Source organism: Pogonomyrmex barbatus, unplaced genomic scaffold (assembly GCF_055798465.1).
Source record: "Pogonomyrmex barbatus isolate J1 unplaced genomic scaffold, ASM5579846v1 scaffold3, whole genome shotgun sequence".
NCBI lineage: Eukaryota > Metazoa > Arthropoda > Insecta > Hymenoptera > Formicidae > Pogonomyrmex > Pogonomyrmex barbatus.
In genome coordinates, this window is record NW_028297127.1 from 13,219,113 (window position 1) to 13,244,461 (window position 25,349).

The following is a 25,349-nucleotide window of genomic DNA, read 5'->3' on the forward strand; positions in this document are numbered from 1 at the left end:
TTAATAATTAATATCAAAGATTATATCATTTTTAATATCCAAATAATCACAAATATTTATATTAATAAATTATCCACAGCTTGTAAGATATAAGTCATCGACAACAAAGAACTTTAAGAATTTTCTGTTTTTAAGGATTTTATTCGGGAATTTTAATATTTCATGCATAAAACTAATTTAATATCAAGTGTTTATTTTAAGATTGAAATATGTCATCAATTATACATAACTGATGTAATGTTTTATCATTATGTGGTCTTGTGAAAAAAAATAAAACATGTTATTAAATATGACTTTTATATAAACAGAGATCACTTGGAATAATAGACAAATTCTTACGTAAGATAATTGATTATCTTCGCTGACCCATATTTTTTGTTACGATAAGATAAGTTCTAACGTTACAAATGTACGTAATCGACTAACTATGTCGGAAGGTTTTTGAAGTTATCGACATCGCCGTATATAGCGTTCACAGTGTCACAAATTTTTACAAAAATATTTGCAACTAACGCTATTACTGTAACGCCTGGCAACAATTCATAATCCAATCTTATCATACAAATCTGTCGTTGCCTAATAAAATTCGAGAACCGCATATTTCGAGGCGGAATATAAAAACGGTGTATAAAAACAATCCGACTGTATATAAAATATTCACTACTACACCTTTGTTAATATTACGTTTGACTATATGGTCATTGCCAAGAGTGTGCCACGTATCACCATCTTGACATTGAGAGACATGATCGAGCGTTTTCTCGATATTATTTTATTAACAAATGCGAAAAAAGTTATCAAATATAATTTTTATACAGGCAGAGCTCGCTTGGAATAATGAATAAAATCTATGGCGTAAGGTGGTTCACCGTTTTCGCTGACCCAAGCAACCCCATTTTCACCCTTTTGGATGAGATCTAACATTGCAAGTGCTACATGATCGGGAGATTGTTTCAGACATTTCAGTGTTCCTATTTCGTTTCTAACCTCACTTAGTCTATAAATAAGTTCGCATGTTCTATCCCAGAAATTTTTAGTCATTCGAGTGTCCGTAGAGCCGGGACACATGATAAGAACTCGTACTCCAGTCTCGTCGTACGTATGTGACAGAGCCTGACTAAATCCAAGAACGGCGTATTTCGTAGCGGTATATATCGGTGCAAAACTACATGGGACTAATCCAGCTATCGATGCAATGTTCACGATTACACCACCTTCGCCACCTCTATGTTTTCCCATATGGTCCATTGCCAAGAGAGAGCCACATATCACCGCCTTGATATTGACTTCGATCATCCGCTCCCAGTGTTTGTCATCTAATATACCAGCATTATTAATAATAATGTCGAGCCCCTCGAACGTTTCCACAATCTCCTTGAACGTCCTTTCCAGATCTTCTGCCTTAATTACGTCGCAGGCGTAAAAGGCAGCTCTATCCTTTCCAAATTCCTTTTCCAATGTCGCCGCTGCATCCTGTCCGTTCGACGTTGGCAAATCGACTATGGCAACACATTTTGCACCATTACGAAGTAATATCTCGGCATATTTGTAGCCTAATCCGCGAGCTGCTCCAGTGATCATTACGATTTTATTCTGTACGTCGTACATCATGCTGATTCTTCAAAACCTTCAGCGAAAGATAAAAAATTTCTCAAAGAATCGCAATAAGTGTTAAAGTCAATGCCGTAAATAAAATTCAATTTTCATGGAATTCGTTTGATTTAATATCTCTTCTCGTCACGTTCGAGATACTTAAGGCAATGCCTCGATAAATCTGTAAATGGAAATGAACGAATTTGATTTTTTGACAATGCATTATATGTGAAGAAATATTTTATATATTATTGCAATGCAATTTACAAAATTTTGGAGTAATTAAGAGTATCAATTAAAGTATATCGCAATAAATTTCGACTCTGTTTAATTTTTGTCACTTGTAACGGTTAATAAGAATAAAGAGATAAATATAAAAGAAAACACATGTTTTAGTTCAAACATTTATAAAATTTAAAATATACAAGAAGATTTTAAATAAACGAAAGTAAAAGTCACGAAGATCACAAGTGAAAATGTCAATATTAAAAAAATATAATAAATAGTTAATAAATCATCTAGAAAATGAAACGTGATCGATGTTTTTAATCGTTATAACTATAATTCGTAATTATATAGTTCTATTCGCTCTTAATTTTTCGTTATAAAAGATTTCAAATAGACTAATTTATTAAGATTTTTTAAATTTTTACATATTCGTTATAAATAAATATTTGTGCATAATAATTAAAATAATTTATATGAGTTAAATTATATAAATGAGAGAGAAGAAGTTAGAAATACAAAATTATATAAAAATATAAATGATATTACCTTTTAGAATTCATCAAATTGTCAAAAATATATCAACGAAGTCCAGGTGGCATCTGATTGTTAACAATTGTTATCTCTGACTAAATATACAAAGTATATAAACTGTTACTTATAATTTATTTTTAAACGGTCTAATATTTTAAGATACTAATATAACTCTGTGATTGGTTTATGATATCTTAAGAGACTTTACTTAAGATTGTCTTAAATATAAGAACCGATTATGAATACCGGTCTTAAAGACATATGGCGAGAATTATATAGTATTTATGTAATGGAAAATATTAATTTTATAAGTAAATTGAACCACAATAACACGTATTTTAAACATGTTAACGATTGTGTATGAAATAAGTTAAAATAAACGCTATCCAATAATTTAGTTAATTCCATTTTTTTTCTTTAATCTGGGTCATTTCTGAGATTAATCTTTTAAAATTGTTGGTTTCAAAATTTAGAATTTTTGTGTTATTCTAACTAAATGTATGATTAAACTTTACGCAATAAATGCCTGATAAATGTTTCCGACATATTTCTTAATTCTGGCTTATAAAATAAATACATATATGTATATAATATATATATATACATATCTATATCTTCCTCTAATGATAAATATTCAATATTAAAACATTCAATTACTTGATGTATCTTCAAAATTTAATTTCTTATTTGTACTTAATATTTCCTTGCTTCTTATTTGTTTTAGACAACAATAAAATATAAAACTGATTGATTGTAAATGTATATTAATAAATTATTTTGTAATATTAAATATAAATGATGATAAATTGTATAAGCATTCGTGACAAATGCTGCATATTACTTGTCAAAAATAATATATATTTTTATGTAACATAATATGCGTGCCATTTTTAAGATACATGATACAATATGTAAGAAAATGTTATATTTAATCGTAATATGATATAGGAGGTTAATTTCACATGTACTTTCAATGCACAATCGCGCCACGATGCGGCATTAGCCTATACTACGGCAGTATTGATGATTGGCTGTTGCTGTCGTAGAGGGGATATGACTGCCAGTGTGACTATATAAATGAGTGACGCAACAAGATCGGTAGCACTTCTCGTCGAGCGATCTTTTAGTGAGTTTCGTAGTTAGTTCAAGATGACTGGTCGCGGAAAGGGAGGAAAGGGATTGGGAAAAGGAGGAGCGAAGCGCCATAGGAAGGTCTTGCGTGATAACATTCAAGGTATTACCAAGCCTGCTATTCGTCGATTGGCTAGACGTGGCGGTGTCAAGCGTATTTCTGGCTTGATATACGAAGAGACCAGAGGCGTCCTGAAAGTCTTCTTGGAAAACGTCATCCGCGATGCTGTAACCTACACCGAGCACGCTAAGAGGAAGACTGTAACAGCTATGGACGTGGTCTACGCTCTGAAACGTCAAGGAAGAACCCTGTACGGTTTCGGTGGTTAAATGCGATCCTCCAATCATCAAAATCAAATCAACGGCCCTTTTCAGGGCCAACAATTCTTAATAACGTTGGGAATATTCTTAGCATCAATACAAGACACATCTTTAAATACTCTAATATAATATTTAATAGAAGATAACTTGATTTACAAAAATAAAAATACTACCAATAAACTAATAAAAAGTAAAGTCTCAATTGCTCCGATGCTTGTTTTTTAATTTGATATTTTTACGTAGCTATCGTATAAAAATAAATATTTTTCGATAAAATTATAATAAACTGCAACAGTGCACATGCATTTTCTTTCTTTTTTAGTAATAAATCGTAGATAATATAACGTTCGATCCGCAATCTCGCAAATCGAAATACGCGTGCGTGCTGCTGCTTTAAGTATCAATTTAACGCACTAAAGTTTCATATTCAACAAGTAGTAATACTACATGTGTGGTTCGATTACTTGTGGATGTAGCACCAATATGTAATTTGCATATTACTTAGATTAAACTTAGAAATAAAATATCAGTTTAAAAGTGAATGCATGAAATGTGAATGAAAACGGAAAAAAATTCGCAATTCTTCGTCATTTCTATTAACCTCAATCACTCTTCGGTCCATCACTATTTTTATTTTCAATAATTGGAGAATACTATAAAAAAAAGAGAACTTTCATCTGAGGGGAAGGAATTCTATGAACGCGAATCGAAATATAAACTGTATGGTTATATAAATTATTTGCTTGTAATAACTTTCGCTATAATATTGTTGATATTTGTCAATCTGCTGATAAGGATACGAATGAAATGTTAGGTGATTTAGAGATAATCATTATAAGCTACTAGATTATGATAACGATGATTGCGAGCGCATCCAAGATAGTAAAAGCAGCTAAGTTTGCTCACAGAGCAATTAAATATAATTGGATCTTGATCTATATCTATATAAATCTATAATATCAAATATAATATCAAAAATAAAAATCAATCTTATTTGATCGCTTGACGAGCAAACTTAGCTTGTTAGCTTAGATGCGGCCATTGTCTCATACGTAATAATTTGATTAATATTACAGCGACCTAATTTATCGATATCTGATTAATAACAGCTCTTCGACAAATATATAAATATATATTGTACAATATATATTTATATATTTTTTGTGTAAATATGCAAAAATATGCTTATATTATTTTGATGAGTTACGTGGATGAGATCTTAGTGTTGGTAAGTCAAATAGCTACAAATTTAATTAATGTATATAATGTATCAGCTATTTGTGTACTTCTATTTTTTTTTATTACTTATATTTTCATTAATTCTTGTAAAATTTGAACTATACATAACTGAAGAATTAAAAATCTATCCAACGAAAGAAAGTATATCAAATTTTGACAGATGAAATTCAATCTTCTAATCCAGAACAATCCATAGTTCAAAAGACATATGACTTCATGTTTCGATTTTGAACTTTATGTTATTTGAGAATCATTTTTTTCTAGAAAGAATTAAAAAGCAATTACTAAAAGTTGAAAAAGTTCTTATATTAAATACAATAAATGTGATAATGGAAATATATTTTTTCCTGAAACATCCGAATAAATTTGACTGACGTTTCTTATATCTGAAAAATTTTTCCGTACTAATATTATCGGACCTATGTATAAAAAATAATTATTTAATAACGATATATTGGCGAGTTTAAGTGACAAAAAAATATATTGAAATTGAAAATTCTTCATACTCAACTCAAAAGTGGAATTTTCAAGATTAGGAAGTAATTCGTTATTTGTAACGTAGCTATTTCCCCATTCTAAATACCGATCATATAAACTTTTTCTCTTGGAGCGAAACGTAAAAAGTGCAAATTTTTTCTAATAATTGTATTGATGGGGATTTTGATTCCGTGGCAGCTTTGTTCTTCGCGATAGCTTTGGCAACAGTCTTCTTCTGAGCGATTGTTTCTTCGGGCTCTCCGCAGCTTTTTTCATTGCGGTAACTTTCCTCCTTTCTTTTCTTGTATAATTATTATTTAACTTAGTTATATTTTAATTAATTTATTACTTTTATAGTTACTTTATATATCCCAGTTTCCTCTCCATATCCCTGCTTTTATTTATACAAAATTATTTCGTTAAATTTGTTGTGTTTCGAGTATAAACTTGATAATTGTTAAATGGATGGATAAATGTATTGAGATGTTATGAAATTTAATAAAAATAGATAAATATCTATTTAAAGCTATTTTCAGAAACAAATTATCTTCGAGAGTTGTTACCATTTTGTTTACCGTCATTTTTCAAAATTTAAAGTTGTGGCTGTTTGAATTTAATGAACTTTTTAGCTGAAAAATATCCCATATTGATTCTAAGTGTATTAATTTATTACAAATGATTAATGTAGTTAATATGTATATTAAGTAAAATATATTTTGAGTCTTTGATTAAATTATTGTAATTTATTGTATATAAAAAAAATATAGCAATCGAATATAAGAAAAACTCAAAATGTTAAATGTTAGAAATGTAAGATTCTTGATTGATTTAAAATAGCCATGCGTAAACATTACAAGAAATAAATAAAAAAGCAATTGAAAAATAACGATTCGTTATTTTTTTAATAAACTATAACTGATTATTTTTTTAGAGAAAGCTGTGATTAGTTTTTCAACTCTCAATCGTGAAAATTGTTATGGGGTCAAAGGTGGAATAAGACGAATTGCGAATTTTCAAGTTTGTTCCTAGTTGAAAATAATTTGGGCCCTGAAAAGGGCCAATTGTGAATAATATCCTTTGCAGAACAATTATTTTTTTGCAGCAGCCTTCACGGCTTTCGTTGTTGTCGCTTTCTTCGGTTTGGGCGTTTTGGTCTTCGCCGCGGGTGCTTTTACCGCTTTTTTAGCTTTTGATGGGGATTTCGATTCCGTGGCAGCTTTGCTCTTCTTCACAGTAGCTTTGGCAACAGTCTTCTTCTGAGCGGGTTGTTTCTTCGGGCTCTCCGCAGCTTTTTTCATTGCGGTTTTCTTCACGGCACTCAACTTCTTGGTTTTCTCTACCTTCTCCTTCTTAGCCTCCCCAGCTTTCCACGTGTCCGAATGAACTGAGGCGCCTTGAGTCTTTCCTTTGGACTTGGGTTTCGGTTTATCAGTTGACAGTTTGAAAGAGCCGGTGGCGCCCTTACCCTTGGTCTGTACAACAGCACCCGAGGAAACAGCGGTCTTCAAATACTTCTTGATGAACGGAGTAACCTTCTCACCGTCCACTTTATAGGTCGACACAATGTACTTTTTGATCGCTTGGAAGGACGAACCCTTGCGATCCTTCAGCTCCTTAATAGCTGCTGTTACCATCTCGGAGGTTGGTGGTCGCGACGAAACTTTTTTCTGCTGCTGCGCCTTCGCCTTACTCTTGGTGGTCTTCTTAGCCGGAGCAGCATTGCTCTCGACGATCTCGACGGCCGCGTTTCCACTGTTAACCTTGTCCTCCATTCTTCTTCTTTTCAAACAAATACGCTTTTCTTCTCTCTTTTTCTTCGAAACAGTAGTGTCTCGTGTCTTATATCCCACACAGTGTAGAATAGTCAGATTGTCGTGCTATGCCGCACAGTTGCTTTCTATTATTGAACGCGCGGACCATGGAGAGAGACCTACCCAATATGTCGACCCGATGATTTCGTGGAAAGTGATGAAGCGGTAAACGTACTTGGGATTCACGACGTTATTTCGGCGTGGATAACACCGCCGGGAGATCGCGGAATGAACGAACACGTAGCCACGTGTATGCGGTTTCGTTTCGGATTCCGTCGGACGTCCCCGCGGCGGTCGGCTCCCGTCCACGACGGAATTTCGACGCTCGCGTATTTTCGCGCCGATAGCGTAGGTCACGGAAAAACATAAAAACTGAGCTTTTCGCTGAACATTTTCGGTGGCGTCCCTCTAGAAAAATGTGCCGACGGAACGGCCTCGCGCCCTCGATCAATTATTTTCACCCGGTGTCGGCTTGTATCCGGAAAATATGAAGCTTAATCCGCGGCCTCTCGGGATGCGCTCGCTCGTAAGGTCTACAAAGCAAAATGGCCTTGTTGCTTCTTGGCTTAATGGTATATAATGCAAATCGATAGATCACACGATTGTTTAACATTCGTTCACCATCGAATTTTTGGCAAACGCCATGAGTTGTTTGTGAAATTATCCCCTGGGCGTCTGATAAATGGACGAATTAATATCGCGTAGTTTCTCCCGTGGCCCACGTGATGCATTCTGCTCGAGAAGAATATAAGAAAAATCGATGTGCTAATGTATTTCTTCTAATCTGATTTTTTTTCAATGACGATGTTCGTTAATGAAAATAACAATAAAAGTTTAATTTACACGCCTTTACAGTAACGATAATTTTAGGTTCCGGAATGACTCGTCGCCTTTTTAAAGTCGTCATCACAGTTACATATGGAAGATTTTATTTATTTATTATTACTAGTACTAACTGCTAATAATGTGTTAACAACGACAGCAATGCATTGTTGTGAAAAATGTTGAAATCTTATTATAAAGTAATTTCCAGATACGTTTGCTCGTGATATTAATTAAAGCAAAAAAATTAGAATTGCGTCGCATACATATGTAAGAGACGCATTGTACCGACAGAGTACGGTGTAGTAATTATAATATAATAACATTTTTCTTTCATCTTCCTGCTATAGAATATTTCGCAAATGAAATGATGAATAAGTTATCCAGAATTTATCACACTTACATATTTAATGATTTTTTTCAGGAATAATTTAATTTTTCAAAAAATTCTCATGTATGAAAGCCTAATCATCATTGTATCAAATATATTCCGTAATATTTATTTTGCATTCTTTTTTTAGATTTTTCTGATACTTTTTTCTGTTGAAGTATCATTTCATAATAATTCATAAATTAATATGAATTCAGTCTGTTTTTATAAAATATGAAATACATGTATACTAATATAATACGAATAAAATTATTACAATTTATTTATATTGAACGATGCTGGAATTATTAGGATTATTTCAACAGGAATAGAATAAAAAAAGCAGATTGTACATAAAAATGTCTTTTATTGCATTATATCTATTATTAAATTTTTCAAAAACAAAATACCCTCGAATTTATAAAGTATTACGTATTGCTATACAACACTATAATAAAATATTAATATTATATTCAATACGTTTTTTAATACAAATTATTTCAATATATATTATCCCCTAATCTCGATTAAAGTATGAAAATAATTAATTTCAATTATAACAATAATTAATTATAAATAAACAAATTGTAATAAGAAATTTTTAAAAATGTGTAGATACACGATGGTATTTATATTTTTTAAAATATTGCAAATTTTCATATACATTTCACGAATAATATATTCAACAATAATTAATGTGTGTAACTAGATAATTATATAAATTACATATAGTAATAACAATACTTTTTCTCGTTGTCACAAATAATAGACATTGGTATATTGATTTTATGTAATCCAATTTTTATGGTTATCCAACAAATTTAATAAATATTACATAATTTACTCAAAATTCGCATTGTGTTAATGTGTATAAAAAATCAACAATTTATATATATATATATATTCTTTGGTTTTCCTCAATATTATGTACATGAAATGTTATTAATAAGATATCTATTCTTTATATTTCAGATATATTTTTAAATCTATTATTATATATAATATTGCATCTCTCTCTAAATTTAAACATATTATTTTGATTACTTTAACTTACATGCGTGTGTGTGTATGTGTGCATTATTACAGATATTAAAGTTTATATTGATAAAATTTAATAAAAATGTAAAAAAAACATACACGACATTTTCCTAAGTTAAATAATTTATATAAAAAAATTAAAATATATTTTTAATGGCATATGTATGTTATATTTTTAAAAAATATAAAAAACATGTGATATAATTAATAAATATTAAAATCCTCATCTTAAAAAAAATGATATCATATTTGTTATCATTTAGGAATATTGCTTGCGAATGCATTTTGCGATTATCGATAACTGCATATTGTTTGTACCCTCGTAAATGGTACCGATTTTCGCATCTCTGAAATATTTTTCCTGTGAGAAATCAGTCGTAAAGCCGACACCTCCGACAAAGTCGATGCATTTCGCGGTGATATGACACGCGATTTCGGATGCGAAGAGTTTCGCCATAGCCGCTTTTTTCATAAGTCGTCCTTTTTGGCCTCGACCAATCTCACGGCGTTGTAAACGAGTAACCTGACGCATTCCAATTCCGCTACCGCTTGAGCTATCTGATGTTGCAGACTTTGAAAGGAGAACATATCTTTCCCAAATTATCTTCTCTCCAACGTGTGGTATGGTCGCATCTAATCCTTGGGCGATGTCGATCATCTGCGCGCCAATGCCGATTCTACCTTCGTCCAGGAATCCAATCGCGTATTTATAGCCGTGCCCGAATTTGCCCAACAGATTGCCCTCGGGTATCCTGACGTTGTCGAAGTGGACCATGCAGGTGCCGGACGTCTCATGCCCATCTTGTCCTCGAGCTTGCCCACCATCAGACCCGGTGTGTCGCGGTCCACGAGGAAGGTCGTGGTAACCGCGGTAACCGGCGGCGGGATCGCGTTGGCAAATAGCACGAAAACCTGCGCCACGTCGGAGTTTGACATCTACATCTTCGTGCCGTTGATCACGTATTCGGCGCCGTCCTTTCGCTCCTCTTCAACGAGAAGGCATCCGATCCCGAGTCAGGTTCCGTCAGGCAGAAGCTACCCACGAAATCACTAATTTGGACTAATTTGAGCAGGCTTCTGCTTCCTCGAATCCGATTTTAAATATTATCAAATTTATCATGTTTTGGATGTCGAAGGGCGTCGCCACTGCCACTGTCGACTTTGGCGATCTCTTTGATGGTCAATATCGTGCTCAAGAAATTACTTCTTATGTCGCCGTACTCGGTTGGAATCTCGATCCCCATCAGACCGTTCTCGAAGAGCTTCCGAAACACTATCAGTGGTTGTCTATCCTTCCCTCTCTCTCCATTTTCCGTACGAGTGGTGCGATCTCCTGCTTGGCCAATTTCGCGACCATCTCCTTCGTCATAAGCTTGTCATCTGTGAATTGTGTCAATGGACTCGTGTGCTGCTGAAAACGCGACGCGTGTAAATGTAATCGCCGCATTACGGTCAATTTTTCTAACGTATGACGTAAAGCGTGTCGGAGCGCAAATGGATACATAATCGGCGCGTTTATTTCGAGAGAAGCGCAAAAAAAGAAAAAGAAAGAAAAATAATTACCGAATATTTAGTAATGAATCGATAAAGCTCGATAATGTATCTACGACGGGTCAATTATGTGTGTACGTAGCTGATTCATTGATGATCGAACCGTGCACTATCAACGCCATGCATTGAAAATCGTGTGACATTTAGTTTAAATGTGTCGCATTTAGTTTAAATACCTGCCGCGCAGATCAAAAAGAAATAGTATTTATTTATTAGAAATAGTATTTATTTAGAGATAAATATTTATTTAAGTATGAATAAGCAATACTACTGGGCAAATTACGCTTCGGACATTTTTCTTCAAATTACGTCAACAAAGAATCTATGGTTGTAAATGCACGAAAATAATTAGAGAACTTTCGAACGCCGATCCGCTTAATGTCGTCGAAAAGTTGATTCTTGACTGTTTTGGTCTTAGCTTATATCTAAATCCTATTTTCTCTCCATTTCTTCTAACGAATGTTTCATAGGCATAGAAAACGTAAACTATTTGTACTTAATTCTCATATAAGTAGGAAGTGTCCACTCGCATGGAAAAGATAATGTTATTTGAAAAAGTTTGTTACCCCTTTTTCTAATGAATGTACTTTGTGTTATATATTGTGTTATATATTTAATCAGTGACACTATGCCAAATTAGTATACATTAAGGGCTACTATGAAATTATTAAAATGTAAAAATACATATAAAAATTATATATACTCAATAATTAGTTTTATGTTATTTAGCAAAATATGGATTAATATCATAGAGAAAAATTATATTATACATTTAGATATTTTATATATAGCAGCCTGTAATGTGCATTAATTATAATGCACATGAATTTGCTAAAAAAAGATTGTATACATCTTTTATTTTCAAGAAAAGGAAAAAGCAACTTTCCTTTAAATATCTGCATTTTTGTTTTATTGTCTCGTTTGTCTTATTACTGAATAATCGATTTTTATTATTATTTAGTTCATAAAAATCGTGCAAGAGCTTAATAAGATATATTTACTTCTATGAAACATGTGATAAGACTCATTATACATTGCTGTAGATAAATTGTGTTAAATACATTTAAATATATATATATATATATATATATATATATAAAATATATATATATATATAATTAAATACGTTTAAATATAATATATATATATTTCATTATCAAATGTATATTTCTTGTGTAACCTCGGTAAAATCTGTTTCATTAAAATTGTTTAATAATAAATCGTAAATATTTTGTATTTGCGAATAATTTCATTTTTTTCGCTAAAAAGTAAACTGAATAATTAATAATTTCTTATTTTAAATAAAATCTATAAAAAAGCAAATTAGAAAATAAGAGAAATATTAAAGATAACTGCTTTTTGGATTCTAGTTTAAATCTTTTCAATATATTCTTCTAAATAAATGATTTTTCTGTTCATTCATCATTTAATTCTGTTAGATAATGAATTGATGACAGAAAGGAAAAACAGAGGAATTGCATGAATCTTTGTAAAATAGGTCATCCGTATGCCATCTTGAGATTGTTGATTCTGTTGCGAAGTGTGACGGCCTCCTTTTATAAAATCGCAGTAATAGACGGATTCTCCTGTTGTATCAACAGTCAATAATCAGCAACAATATCGATGAAATCGATAAAATAACGAAACGCACGCTACAATGTTTCTATCTTATGCATGCGTGGAAATAGAACAACAGTTAAATATGTAATCAATCGAATACAACTTGAAACAGCTGAATTAGCTGAATGTATGTACATATTAAGTATTAAAGAAAATTTCATAATTTGAAAATTATATTTCAAAACATTATATTTCAACACAACAAATGAAACGAAACCTAATGACGCATCACAACTACTTTGAAATTCTTTAGTATTTTCATTTTCTTTCTTTCGTTTTCTAAGCTTCGTAATTACTCATATCACTAGAGAACATTCAAAGGCATCAAACCAAACACGACTTATGCTCTAAATGCGTTCTGGAATGTTACCAACTTCAAATTACAATCTATTCACAATATATATTAATCCCCTGTAACCTCAATTAAACTATGAAAATAATTAATTTCCACTATAACAATAATTAATTATAAATAAATAGGTAATAACAAATTTGTAATAATTGTAATAATAAATTTTCAAAAATGTGTAGATACATAACGATGGCATTTATATTTCTTAAAATATTGCAAATTTTCATATACATTTTACGAATAATATATTCAACAATGACTAATGTGTAAATTATATAATTATATAAATTACATATAGTAATAACAATACTTTTTCTCGTTGTCACAAATAATGGTCATTTGTATATTGATTTTATGTAATCCAATTTTTATGTTTATCCAAACAATTTAATAAATATTACATAATTTACTCAAGATTCGCAATTATGTTAATGTGTAAAAAAGTCAACAATTTATATATATATATATATATATATATATATATATATATAATTTTTTTTTTCTTTGATTTTTCTCAATATTATGTACACATGAAATTATTAATAAAATATCTATTCTTTATATTTCAAATATATTTTTAAATCTATTATTATATATAATATTGCATCTCTCTTCAAATTTAATCATATTGTTTTAATTGTTTTGACTTACATGCGTAATGTGTGTATTATTACATAAAGTTTATATTGATAAAATTTACTAAAAATGTAAAAAAAAACACATACACGCATTTTCTTAACATAAATAATTTATATGGCATTTTCTTAACTTAAATAATTTATATAAAAGAGTAAAAATATATCCTTAATGGCATATGTATGTTATATTTTTAAAAAATATAAAAAACATGTGATGTAATTAATAAATATTAAAATCCTCATCTTACAAAAATGATATCATATTTGTTATCATTCAGGAATATTGATTGCGAATGCATTTTGCGATTGTCGATAACTGTATATTGCTTGTACCCTCGTAAATGGTACCGATTTTCGCGTCTCTGAAATACTTCTCCTGTGGGAAATCAGTCGTAAAGCCGACACCTCCGACAAAGTCGATGCATTTCGCGGTGATACGACACGCGGTCTCGGATGCGAAGAGTTTCGCCATAGCCGCCTCTTTCATAACGTCCTTCTTGGCCTCGACCAATCTCACAGCATTGTAAACGAGTAACCTGGCGCACTCCAATTCCGTTACCGCTTGAGCTATTTGATGTTGCAGACTTTGGAAGGAGAACACGTCTTTCCCAAATTGTCTTCTCTCCAACACGTATGGTATCGTCGCGTCTAAGGATCCCTGGGCGATGCCGATCATCTGCGCGCCAACGCCGATTCTACCCTCGTTCAGAAATCCAGCCGCGTATTTATAACCGTGCCCGAATTTGCCCAAGAGATTGTCCTCGGGTATTCTGACGTTATCGAAATGGACCATGCAGGTACCGGACGCCCTGATGCCCATCTTGTTCTCGGGCTTGTCCACCGTCAGACCTGGTGTGTCGCGGTCCACGAGGAAGGCCGTGATGCCGCGATAACCGGCGGCGGGATTCGCGTTGGCGAACAGCACGAAGACCTGCGCCACGTCGGAGTTCGATATCCACATCTTCGTGCCGTTGATCACGTATTCGGCGCCGTCCTTTCGCGCCTCGGTCCTCAGCGAGAAGGCGTCCGATCCCGACTCAGGCTCCGTTATGCAGAAGCTACCCACGGAATCCCGGGCTAGCTTGGGCAGGTACTTTCGCCTCTGTTCCTCGGATCCGATCTTGAGTATCAACGAATTTATCAGGGTGTTCTGGATGTCGAGAGGCACCGACACCGCCGCGTCGACCTTGGCGATCTCCTCGATGGTCAGTATCGTGCTCATGAAATTACTTCCCGTCCCGCCGTACTCGGTCGGGATCTCGATCCCCATCAGACCGTTCTCGAAGAGCTTTCGAAACACATGATCATCTATCCTTCCTTCCCTCTCCATTTTCCGTACGAGCGGTGCGATCTCCTGCTTGGCCAGTTTAGCGACCATCTCCTTCGTCATAAGCTCGTCATCTGTGAATTGTGTCAACGGGCCCGTGTGCTGTTGAAAACGCGACGCGTGTAAATGTAATCGGCGCGTCGCGGTCAATTTTTCTGCTGTACGACGTAAAGCGCATCGAAGCGCAAATGGATACATGATCGGCACGTTTATTCCGAGAGAAAAGAAAAAGGAAGAAAAATTTCCGAATATTTAGTGAAGAAATGTAATCGGTAAAATTCGATAATGTATCTATGACGGGTCAATTATGCGTGTAATTACGCAGCTGATTCGAACTGCGCACTACCAACGCCACGCGTTTACGAAATATCGTGTGACGTGGCATTTAGTTTAAGTACCTAGCGCGCGGACCGTGAAGAAATAGTAAATTTTTATCTAGAGATAAAAATTTTAAATATGAATAAGCAAGCAGAGCAAAGTACGCCCCGGGTGTTTTTCTTTAAAATATGTCAATAAAGAATTTATGGTTTGTAAATGCACGAAGATAATTGAAGAACTTTCGAACACCGATCCGCTTGACGTCGGAAAGTTGATTCTCGACTGCTTTGGTCTTAGCTTATCTAAATCCATTTTCTCCCTACTTTTCTCTTCTAGCGAATGTTTCATAGGCGTAGAAAACGTAAACTATTTGTATCCAATTCTCATGTAAGTGGGAAGTGTTCACTCGCATGGAAAAAATAAAGTTATTTGAGGAAGTTTGTTATATCTTTTTTGTACTTTGCATTATATATTTAAACACTCACACTATGCCAAATTAGTAGTATACATTAAGCGCTACTATGAAATTATTAAAATGTTATTGTTATGTTATGAAATTATTAAAAATACATAAAAATTATATATACTCAACAATTAATTTTATCATTTTATTTAGCAAAATATGCATTAATATCGTGAGAAAAATTATATTATACATTTAGATATTTTATATAAAACAGCCTTTAATGTGCATTAATTCGGTGTAATGCAGATGAATTTGAAAAAAGAGATTGTATATATCTTTTATTTCCCAGAAAGGAAAAAAATATAACTTTCCAAATATCGTTTTCATTTTTGTTGTTTTATTTTACTGTTTTATTGTTTTATTGTCTTATTTGCCTTCTTATTAAGTAAACGATTTTTGTCTTTAGATTTTTATTATTATTTAGCTCTTAAAAACCGCAAAAACTTAATAAGATTAATTTACTTCTATGAAACGTATGATAAGATTCATTGCTGTAGATAAATTGTGTTAAATGCGTTTAAATATATATATTTCGTTATCAAATGTGTATTTCTTGTATACTCTCGGTAAAATCTATTTCATTAAAATTTCATTAAAATTGTTTAATAATAAATCGTAAATATTTTGTATTTATGAATACTAATAATTTTTTTTCGCTAAAAAGTAAACTGAGTAATTAATAATTTCATATTTTAAAATCTGTAAAAAAGCAAATTATAAAAGGAATGTTAAAGACAACTATTTTTTGGATTCTAGTTTAAATCTTTTTAATATATTCTTCTAAATAAACGATTTTTCTGTTCCACTCATTATCCTGTTAGATAATGAATTGGTGACGGAGAGAAAAAACAGAGAAATTGCATGAATCTTTGTAAAATAGATCATCCGTATGTCATCTTGAGATTGTTGATTTTGTTGCGAAGTGTGATGGGCTCCTTTTATAAAATCAATGATAAACAATGATAAACAGATTCTTCATTGCATCAACAGCCAATCAGCAACAACCAATGAAACCAATAAAATAACGAAACACATGCTATGTATTTCTATCTTACGCATGTGTGGAAATAGGTCAAATAGCTAAATATATAATCAATCGAACTTGAATTAACTGAATTAACTAAACGTACATATTAAGCATTAAAGGAGATTTCATAATTTGAAAATTATATTTCAACATAAAAAATAAAACGAAATCTAATAACGCATCCTAACGACTTTAAAATTCTTTAGATATTTTCACTTTCTAAACTTTCATTTTCGAAGCTTTGTCATTAGTCATATCATTAGAGAACATACAAAGGCATCAGACCAAACACGACTTATGCTCTAAACGCGTCCTGGAATGTCGCCAACTGAGTCACAATCTAGAATCCCTATGTGTTCAGTAGTGCGGTTTCAGTAGCACGAATAATCGCTGTCGTACCGTAGACATAAACGGCTTAAGCTCATGTTACTACCAAAAGAACAGTGTCCACAGTGCAAAGTTGTGACGTAGTATCTCCATTATCTTTGTGCCTACAGTACTATCAAATAACTACCTGAACGATTATCGCGCTAGATGGCAGCATGCATAACACGTTTCCCGCGCATTGTAAGTCCCCACCACTGACGCGCTGACCAATCAGCATCTGGCGTGTAGAGCTGGCTATCCTATATAAGAGAAGCGTTTCGTACGCCTCGTGCATATCGTCATAACTCGCAGTGGTGTACGTAACGTTTGACCGTTGAAGATGGCAAGAACCAAGCAGACCGCTCGTAAATCGACCGGAGGCAAAGCTCCGCGTAAACAGCTGGCGACGAAAGCAGCACGTAAGAGTGCTCCCGCGACCGGTGGTGTGAAGAAACCTCATCGTTACCGTCCTGGGACTGTCGCGCTTCGTGAAATTCGTCGTTACCAGAAGAGTACGGAGCTTCTGATCCGCAAGCTTCCGTTCCAGCGACTAGTCCGTGAGATCGCCCAGGACTTTAAGACCGATCTTCGCTTCCAGAGCTCGGCAGTCATGGCCTTGCAGGAAGCTAGTGAAGCTTATCTCGTTGGACTGTTTGAAGATACCAATCTTTGTGCGATTCACGCCAAAAGGGTTACCATCATGCCCAAAGACATCCAGCTGGCTCGCAGAATTCGTGGAGAACGTGCCTAAAATATCTCTTTTTCAAACGGCCCTTTTCAGGGCCAAAATTTCTTACACGAAGGAATATCTTGTGTTCTAAACGTACAAATTTTTAATCTATGATACATCTAGGATTTTAAATTCTCATTTTATTTATACTTTTTTATCCACAAAAGTGCATTTTAGGTTAATATTAGATTTGTTGTACGATACATTTTTTGAGCGTGTTACTATACAATAAAAAAATTGCAAGTTCTCAAAATTTTTTTATCTTAGAATCAATTGTAACACGCTTAATAAAATTTTACGATAAATGTAACAGTATTCTTATATGATGAAAGTAACGCCAGCAATTGGCGCGCTTTTAGACTGAGCGACGCTTAGTTTTGGCGCGCTTTTGCGATGCACACTTAACGTCGTCTAACGACATCTCAATACAACGCGTTTTATATGACAGACTACAAATTAATTTTTCTAGAACTAATATATGTACATAATATTTTATAACTTTTACAGTTTAAATGCAACGAACAAAAATAAGGCATCAAATATAAAAAATTAAGAACAGAAAATTATTTTTTCGACTAATGAAAGAACTTGAACGTCTTATTCGTATGTATTGAAGTATGAATTTTTATATATCGAATTACAATTATTTTTAACTTTTTGTTTCTTCTTTAATTATGTTTTGGAACTCTTTGGCACTCGTTAAATTCTGAAATATTAACAGAGGAAACAATTAGTAATCACGCGGAATAACGAGATTCGCGTTAGGAGTCTCATCGCAAAAGCGCGCCAAAACTGTTAGCATTACGATGTCGCGTCACAAGATGGCGCGAACAAACCTCAAACAATCTCCCCTACATTCGTGAAACTTCGTGAAAGTTTGATAAGAAATATGAAATATGAAATCGTCCTTGAAATGATTTGTACTTGCATTCCCGCAGATACGTGGATATTTGCAATATAGCGATTTTTTTGATTACATTACAAATGAAATATGAGAAGAGTCGCGTCTTCGCATCCATCAATGCTATGTGCTTATCATCGTTATTAATAGCGCGTACGACTCGCAATTGATCGCCGGATTAAATCATACGTATTAATTCATGCTCGTCATCGCTTTTTGTCGTATTATATCGCTGTATATTTTTGGCAGCTGACAGAGGAATCCCCGAAAGAACAATACGACGCATTCTCGCGTCGCACTAGTTTCCGTTATCGCGCATTACGGGCCGCGTCGTCATATGAAACCTGTAATCTTTCCCTAGCGATTTCCTTTGACACGCGACTACAACGATCACGGGATCGCCCGTGATCGAAAGGAAAGTTTTAGTCGGACCATGTCGGAAAGCGACAGTTTCTTCTCAGAACGAACGGTCCGCTTGGGTGGGGAAAATCGATAGGAAAAGGCGAGTTCAAAGTGCCGAGGAAGAAGAGTACGTAGTACGATAGTGTTGCGGTAGTAGTACGGCGTGCCGTTTAACGGATCTCCCTCGGCGTGCCGAACGAGCCGACGATTATCATCGACGTATCGCCGACGGCGATAACGACGGCGATAACGACGACGACAAAGACGACGAGACGCGGTGATGTTAGAACGGAGATGTTCCCGGGAGAATCTCATTGGGTCTCGATGAGGGCTGCCGCGAGTACGGTGGGAAAGCAGCGTCCGCGTCGCGTGTCATACGGCAACAGCTGTGCAGGGGATCGCGCGAGAAGATGTTGAGGATGTCCGACGGCTCCTGACGACGGCCCGCGACACGAGGCGAGACGCGCGGCGTGGCTAGGCGAGGCGGAGACGGAGGCGAAAGCAAAAGCGGAGAAGGCGGAGCCCGCGAGTGCCAGGTCGATCCTGCGGGGATCAGCGCGTTACTGGAAAATGACTGCCGGTGCTCGACGACTGCTGGTGCGCGTCCTCTGCGTGCTCCTCTGCCTGTCGTTACGGCCGGACCGCGCGGACTCCACTCACATCACCGGCACGTTCGACACGCGGGAGTTCTTCCGGTTCCTCATCAAGTTCGGCTTCCAGAAGACCGACCGTCACCGGCAGAAGGACTCGTACGGCTATATATTCGGCAATGTTACAGCGAGGTCGGACTTCGACGTGCCAATCACCCTCGCGATACTCGACCGCGGCCACTTCCTCGAGTACTACGGTAATCGCACATTGACGGACAAGAGCGCCGCGTGCGCTTATATGTTTAATACGCTGAAGAAGAGTTCCTATGATCCGGACTGCAATGAGGAGGGTCAGGATTTCCTGAGGTAGGTCTTGTTTTTTTTTGCCGTTTTTGTTTTTATCTATCAAACGTCAACTTATTTTAACTTTTGATTTGAACTTTTGAAGGCGAGTCCCGTGTCCCCGAGATAAATTGTGTCCGGATGAAGACTCGGTGTGGAATATCGTGAAGGGACATCAATTCACATATGTTATACAAGATTTTTGGCAGCCACGATTTTGGTATATGAGCCTGGTTGCCTGCTACAGAAACAAGACAACCTGCCAATGGGAATATTACAGCAAGCACGACGAGTTGAAGTATGACATCTGGCTGGTAAACGGCAACCCAAACGTCAGTGGCCTAAACAGTTTGACTTACCAATTTTCGTATGACAGACAAAATACCATCGAATTGTACTTGCTGTTTTTCGTGTGTTACATCATATTAGTGCCACTACAGCTGTATGCAGTGAGATTGCAAAAGCATCCTGTAACAAGATTGTTCACTGCTAGTTTATTACTAGAATTTGTGGCTATATGTTTAATCTTGATACACGTGTTGAAATTTGCACTGGATGGAGTGGGCTACGAGCAATTAGAAGTTGCAGGTGATATTTTTGATATCTTGTCACGGGTAAGGAAAATATTTTATTTTTAATGTTGTATGCTATTCAGTTAAATAATCTAATATATATTTTATGTAATATGGCCATATCTTTTAATCTATTTAAGTTTGTTGAGACAAATCATTTATTCTTAACATTTCTAAAATATATAAACAATGTATAAATGTCATTTAAAATCTTAATCATTGAATAGTGATTTTCATATTTGTGATTTTGATATGTAATCACTTTTATATTTTTAGACATCCTTTATGTTATTATTACTCCTACTTGCCAAAGGATGGGCAGTGACAAGAATGGAATTAACATGGAAGCCACTGGTGTTTGCTATATGGTTTTGTTATGGAGTTGTACACATCTTATTATATGTATGGAATATGGTAACTATTGTATATATTCTCCCTCTATTTATTTACATTTGTGTCAATTCTTAATCAATAAATATAAATTCATTTTTAGACAGAGGTTGACATTATCGAAGATATAGATGAATATCAAACTTGGCCAGGATGGTTCATATTGTTATTTCGAAGTGCCATAATGGTATGGTTTTTATATGAACTTCGAAACACCATGACATACGAGCATAATACTCAAAAATTAAACTTTCTCCTTCATTTTGGTGCATCGTCATTAGTTTGGTTTATATATTTACCTATTATAGCACTTATAGCGCTTCAAGTAAGTGCACTGTGGAGGTTTAAGCTGTTATTAGGTATGCAAAGTTGAAAAATAAAATAATTTTTAACATTTTTAAATATTTTTTAGTTTTTATATTGTCGATTTGCAGGTATAACATATTCAGCAGACTGTTTCGCTTATTGTGTAATGGCTCATTTGTTATGGCCCACTAGAAGTGAACAATATTTTTTACTTGCGCAAGGCGCGGATAATGGTGATGAACTCGATGAATTCAACGAAGCGCCGCATGTATTAAATAATTATGTAGAACCGCCGGAACTCGGTAAAATAATTACTTAATACTCGTCCATTGGAAATATAATAATAAAAACTTTGACATTTTTAATTACAAGTGATGTGATGAATATTTGCCAAATGGTCAATCTAATAGAATGAATAATACTCTAATATGTGCTATTGAACTGAAAGCGAGAGAGAGAGAGAAATTGTGCACATCTTGTAATTAGTGATATATCAATTGTCAAATTCAATTATGTGATAACAAATTAATAGATGATATAATGGAAATGGCTGATGAGTATGATATGAGTACATACTATGAACAAATATAATTTTTGATTCTTAACATATGTATATATGTATTAATAATTAATAATTTTATATTTTAAATATTATATCGAGCAACAATGTATCAACAATAATCACACATACATATATTATACATATATTACACAGAATTTAAAAATTAATTATATATACAAAATAATATAATCTCGAAAATTTATTTTCCAAACAATCTTTTTCCGAATTACTATTTTACTTACTCATATCATATTCATAAATCTGAAATCTAAAATAGTATTAACTTTTGTTCATTTTTAATAATTTTATACATTTTGATTTTATAAAAAAGAAGATCCTACAACTTCTATATTGTATATAAAAAAAAATTTTAACAAGTATACATTTTTAATGCACTCATTTAATTTGTCATTACATCTTGTAATTATTGCATGTCTACTCTTTACTAGAATATTACAATGTGCACTTGAATAAGAATGATGGAAATAAAATACTTATATAAATTTCATAACAATTTGATTCTAGTTGAATGATTTTAAAATTGCATACATAATAGTTGTGTTTCTAAAGTCATACTGATTTATTAATAGAAAACTTAGCAGGAATTACATGATGTTCCAAAATAACCATTCTTTTAAAAATTCTTTTATAAATTCTTTGATTAATTCATATTAAGATACTAATAATTTTTGAACAATTAACGATTGAAAAAAATGAAATATTTTCTTTAAATAATTTTAATTAAATTTTAGTAAAATTTAAAAATTAGAAAAGAATACAAATTGAAAAATTACATTTAACTAATGAGTTTTAACAATTGAGGAAAAATCATTTATAAATTGAATGAAGGAGTTATGGTTAAAAGGAAATGATTTTGATACAGAAGAGCACTTTTATATTTGTTTTTATTTTTGTTAAATTTTATGAAAAGTTTTAACCTTGTCATGAAATTATTTTGTTATTAGGTAGGCATAATATATATAAATAATAATCACATACACAAATGCAGAAAGAGCACCTTTATAGAATTCTTCCAATTTTATTCAAATAAGATTACATGTGTTTTGCACATTGTTGGACAAATATAAATACTTTGTATAAAAGATTGAAATACGATCTGATATGCGAGTTTATGCTAGCTGTAAGCGCATGTTTTCTTGTCATACTATTATTGCTCAATCTTGTAATAACTTAGATAATATGATTGTGTATATACTCTTGAGAATATTTTAATGCTCAGCGTATATAATATATATACGTATCTAATAGCATATATAATATATCTTAGGATATCTTATAAGATTGATAAAATCTTTATGATACATTTATATTTCAAATATCTACTAAGATGAAAGCAATTTACTATAATATTCTTGATTTCTTTGTAATATTATCTATGTTGAGTTATATTTAAAATTTTAAGCATTTTTTTTTAAGAACACTGTTATATAAGTTATGGCTATGTGTGTATGTGTTTTTATATATATATATATATATATATATATATATATATATTTTTTTTTTTTTTATTTTCAAAAGTATGCGTACCTTCAAACTTGTTTTGAAATGCTTTTTATAGATAAATGAAGAAAGTAGTATTATAGCAAATATTTTAGTATAATGAAATTATTATATCACACTATTACAATCGAACCAAGCAAAAAAAATATTTAATGTGATTTTTTGCCAGGATAATGTATTATAACTTGATTATCTTGATAATAATAATTGTTTTATATATTTAACTGAACATTTTTTGTATATCTACATTTAATACAGACTTCTTTAGCAAAAAAAAAAAAACCATTTAATCTTAATTTAATTTTTTAAAATACACGCTTTAAGTTATTTTCAAGAATGAATATTATTTATATTTATATTATAATATATTTATTTATATATATTCATTTTCCTCTTTTTCTTTGCACACACACATATACACAATATATTATTTAGAAACTAAATACTAAATTGAAATTTAAGGAATATATTGATCGTATATTAAAATTATAATATTCTGAAATTAGTTTTTATATAAAAATGAATCTTTTTCTTAAATTTTATCAAAAAATTGCAGTATCTTTTTCAGTTATTCAATATTATTTTTTTGAATATACTAAGATTTAAATACTTTAAAAACTTTAAATAAATTGAATTGTGTAATTTGAGTAAGACACTTGATTTTTTAATAAGTATTCCTTTTAATTTATATAAGTTTATAATTAATACAAATTTATAATAATCTTAATTTTGATGTAAGACTGTCAATAACTTCATTGGATCCAGGTCCTATACCAACAACTGTGACTGTGCCAGGCCTCAATTGTGTTTTACCAGCATCTCTTATTATGGCAGTAATTAAACCAGCGCGTTGAGCTTTATCTGCCAAGGTTAATAACTCTTGTTCATTTGGTATTTTAACAATAATTTTAGGTTGTCCTACTTGTAACCAGGATTGAAACATTAATCGTTTCTTTTCATTATTGAAGGTCTGACGACAGCATTCTAGCGCAGCGTGAGCGCATTGAGCAGCAGTTTTACCTTTTCCCATAGGTAAATCTGAACGAACCACTATCACCATTTTACATTTCTCTCCATTCCAAATGGGTGATAAGAAAGATCTGATATATTTACTTATGAAATACATTTTTTTACAATCTTTTACAATTACAAACAGCTATCACTAATGTCTTAGTTCTTGTTGTTTTGTATATTTAGCCATACATTCTTTAAATTTTGTTACTTCATTCTGACACTTTCTCCAATCTTGATGTTCAGCTATACATTCCTAGAAATTAGGAATTAAATGAAATAAAATTAAGAATGTTATTAACGTAATCAAAGTACTTCACATTAATTAATTTAAACTTTCTATTACTTTTCTAATATTGAAACCATACATGATTAACTCAAGTTAAAATTAATAAGACAAATTATTATAAGTGATTATATATATATATCACCCACATGAACATACTTGAACTTGATAATGCAATTCTATGCAACCGGTTTTCTGTAACATTCGCTCGACGGGATCTTCAATTTCCTTCTCAGCATCAATGTTCAGGGATGCGGTCATATTATGATATCGATGCTTGGATGAAAAAGATTTAAATTAAATACACTGAAATGATCATTTCAATTAAATCATCAATAACGTGTCCTTTAAAAATTTCAACAAAATACACGTGGACGTAATATAGAGGTTAATTTACTTTTAGCAAATTAGTATTAAATTAGTATTTTTAAACCATAAACCGTGCGATTTATAATTCGAACAGATTTAAGTACAATATGAGTAATATTTGAATGAACTGACCCAGGTTAA

General features: G+C 32.7%; 8 protein-coding genes and 1 pseudogene across 8 annotated transcripts; 3 read left to right on the top strand and 6 right to left on the bottom strand.

Moving 5' to 3' along the window:
• Nucleotides 1-171: 171 nt before the first annotated feature.
• Nucleotides 172-3,469, bottom strand: LOC105424574 (15-hydroxyprostaglandin dehydrogenase [NAD(+)]-like). Its single transcript, XM_011634877.2, has 3 exons — nucleotides 3,010-3,469; nucleotides 2,368-2,447; nucleotides 172-1,774 (listed from the first exon to the last, which is right to left on the bottom strand). Exon 3 carries the CDS (start codon nucleotides 1,609-1,611, stop codon nucleotides 811-813), a length of 801 nt encoding a protein of 266 aa, XP_011633179.2. The 5' UTR covers nucleotides 1,612-1,774; nucleotides 2,368-2,447; nucleotides 3,010-3,469; the 3' UTR covers nucleotides 172-810.
• Nucleotides 3,468-4,090, top strand: LOC105424573 (histone H4). The gene has a single exon (XM_011634876.3). It carries the CDS (start codon nucleotides 3,502-3,504, stop codon nucleotides 3,811-3,813), a length of 312 nt encoding a protein of 103 aa, XP_011633178.1. The 5' UTR covers nucleotides 3,468-3,501; the 3' UTR covers nucleotides 3,814-4,090.
• Nucleotides 4,091-6,568: 2,478 nt separating this feature from the next.
• On the bottom strand, nucleotides 6,569-7,398 carry LOC105424572 (uncharacterized). Its single transcript, XM_011634875.2, has one exon. The coding sequence runs from the start codon at nucleotides 7,290-7,292 to the stop codon at nucleotides 6,609-6,611; it is 684 nt and encodes a 227-aa protein (XP_011633177.2). The 5' UTR covers nucleotides 7,293-7,398; the 3' UTR covers nucleotides 6,569-6,608.
• A 1,742-nt stretch (nucleotides 7,399-9,140) lies between these two features.
• On the bottom strand, nucleotides 9,141-11,233 carry LOC105424571 (short/branched chain specific acyl-CoA dehydrogenase, mitochondrial pseudogene; annotated as a pseudogene).
• A 2,025-nt stretch (nucleotides 11,234-13,258) lies between these two features.
• On the bottom strand, nucleotides 13,259-15,821 carry LOC105424570 (short/branched chain specific acyl-CoA dehydrogenase, mitochondrial-like). The gene has a single exon (XM_089079543.1). The coding sequence runs from the start codon at nucleotides 15,245-15,247 to the stop codon at nucleotides 13,997-13,999; it is 1,251 nt and encodes a 416-aa protein (XP_088935669.1). The 5' UTR covers nucleotides 15,248-15,821; the 3' UTR covers nucleotides 13,259-13,996.
• Nucleotides 15,822-17,489: 1,668 nt separating this feature from the next.
• Nucleotides 17,490-18,015, top strand: LOC105424568 (histone H3). The gene has a single exon (XM_011634874.3). It carries the CDS (start codon nucleotides 17,567-17,569, stop codon nucleotides 17,975-17,977), a length of 411 nt encoding a protein of 136 aa, XP_011633176.1. The 5' UTR covers nucleotides 17,490-17,566; the 3' UTR covers nucleotides 17,978-18,015.
• Nucleotides 18,016-18,982: 967 nt separating this feature from the next.
• Nucleotides 18,983-23,766, top strand: LOC105424567 (transmembrane protein 145). The gene is made up of 5 exons (XM_089080479.1): nucleotides 18,983-20,215; nucleotides 20,298-20,805; nucleotides 21,040-21,177; nucleotides 21,257-21,512; nucleotides 21,588-23,766. Exons 1-5 carry the CDS (start codon nucleotides 19,830-19,832, stop codon nucleotides 21,776-21,778), a joined length of 1,479 nt encoding a protein of 492 aa, XP_088936605.1. The 5' UTR covers nucleotides 18,983-19,829; the 3' UTR covers nucleotides 21,779-23,766.
• Nucleotides 23,767-24,202: 436 nt separating this feature from the next.
• Nucleotides 24,203-24,668, bottom strand: LOC148936087 (peptidyl-tRNA hydrolase 2, mitochondrial). Its single transcript, XM_011634871.2, has one exon. The coding sequence runs from the start codon at nucleotides 24,666-24,668 to the stop codon at nucleotides 24,255-24,257; it is 414 nt and encodes a 137-aa protein (XP_011633173.1). The 3' UTR covers nucleotides 24,203-24,254.
• On the bottom strand, nucleotides 24,626-25,133 carry LOC105424565 (uncharacterized). The gene is made up of 2 exons (XM_025217648.2): nucleotides 24,999-25,133; nucleotides 24,626-24,809 (listed from the first exon to the last, which is right to left on the bottom strand). The coding sequence occupies exons 1-2, from the start codon at nucleotides 25,098-25,100 to the stop codon at nucleotides 24,705-24,707; spliced, it is 207 nt and encodes a 68-aa protein (XP_025073433.2). The 5' UTR covers nucleotides 25,101-25,133; the 3' UTR covers nucleotides 24,626-24,704.
• Between the last annotated feature and the right edge of the window lie 216 nt (nucleotides 25,134-25,349).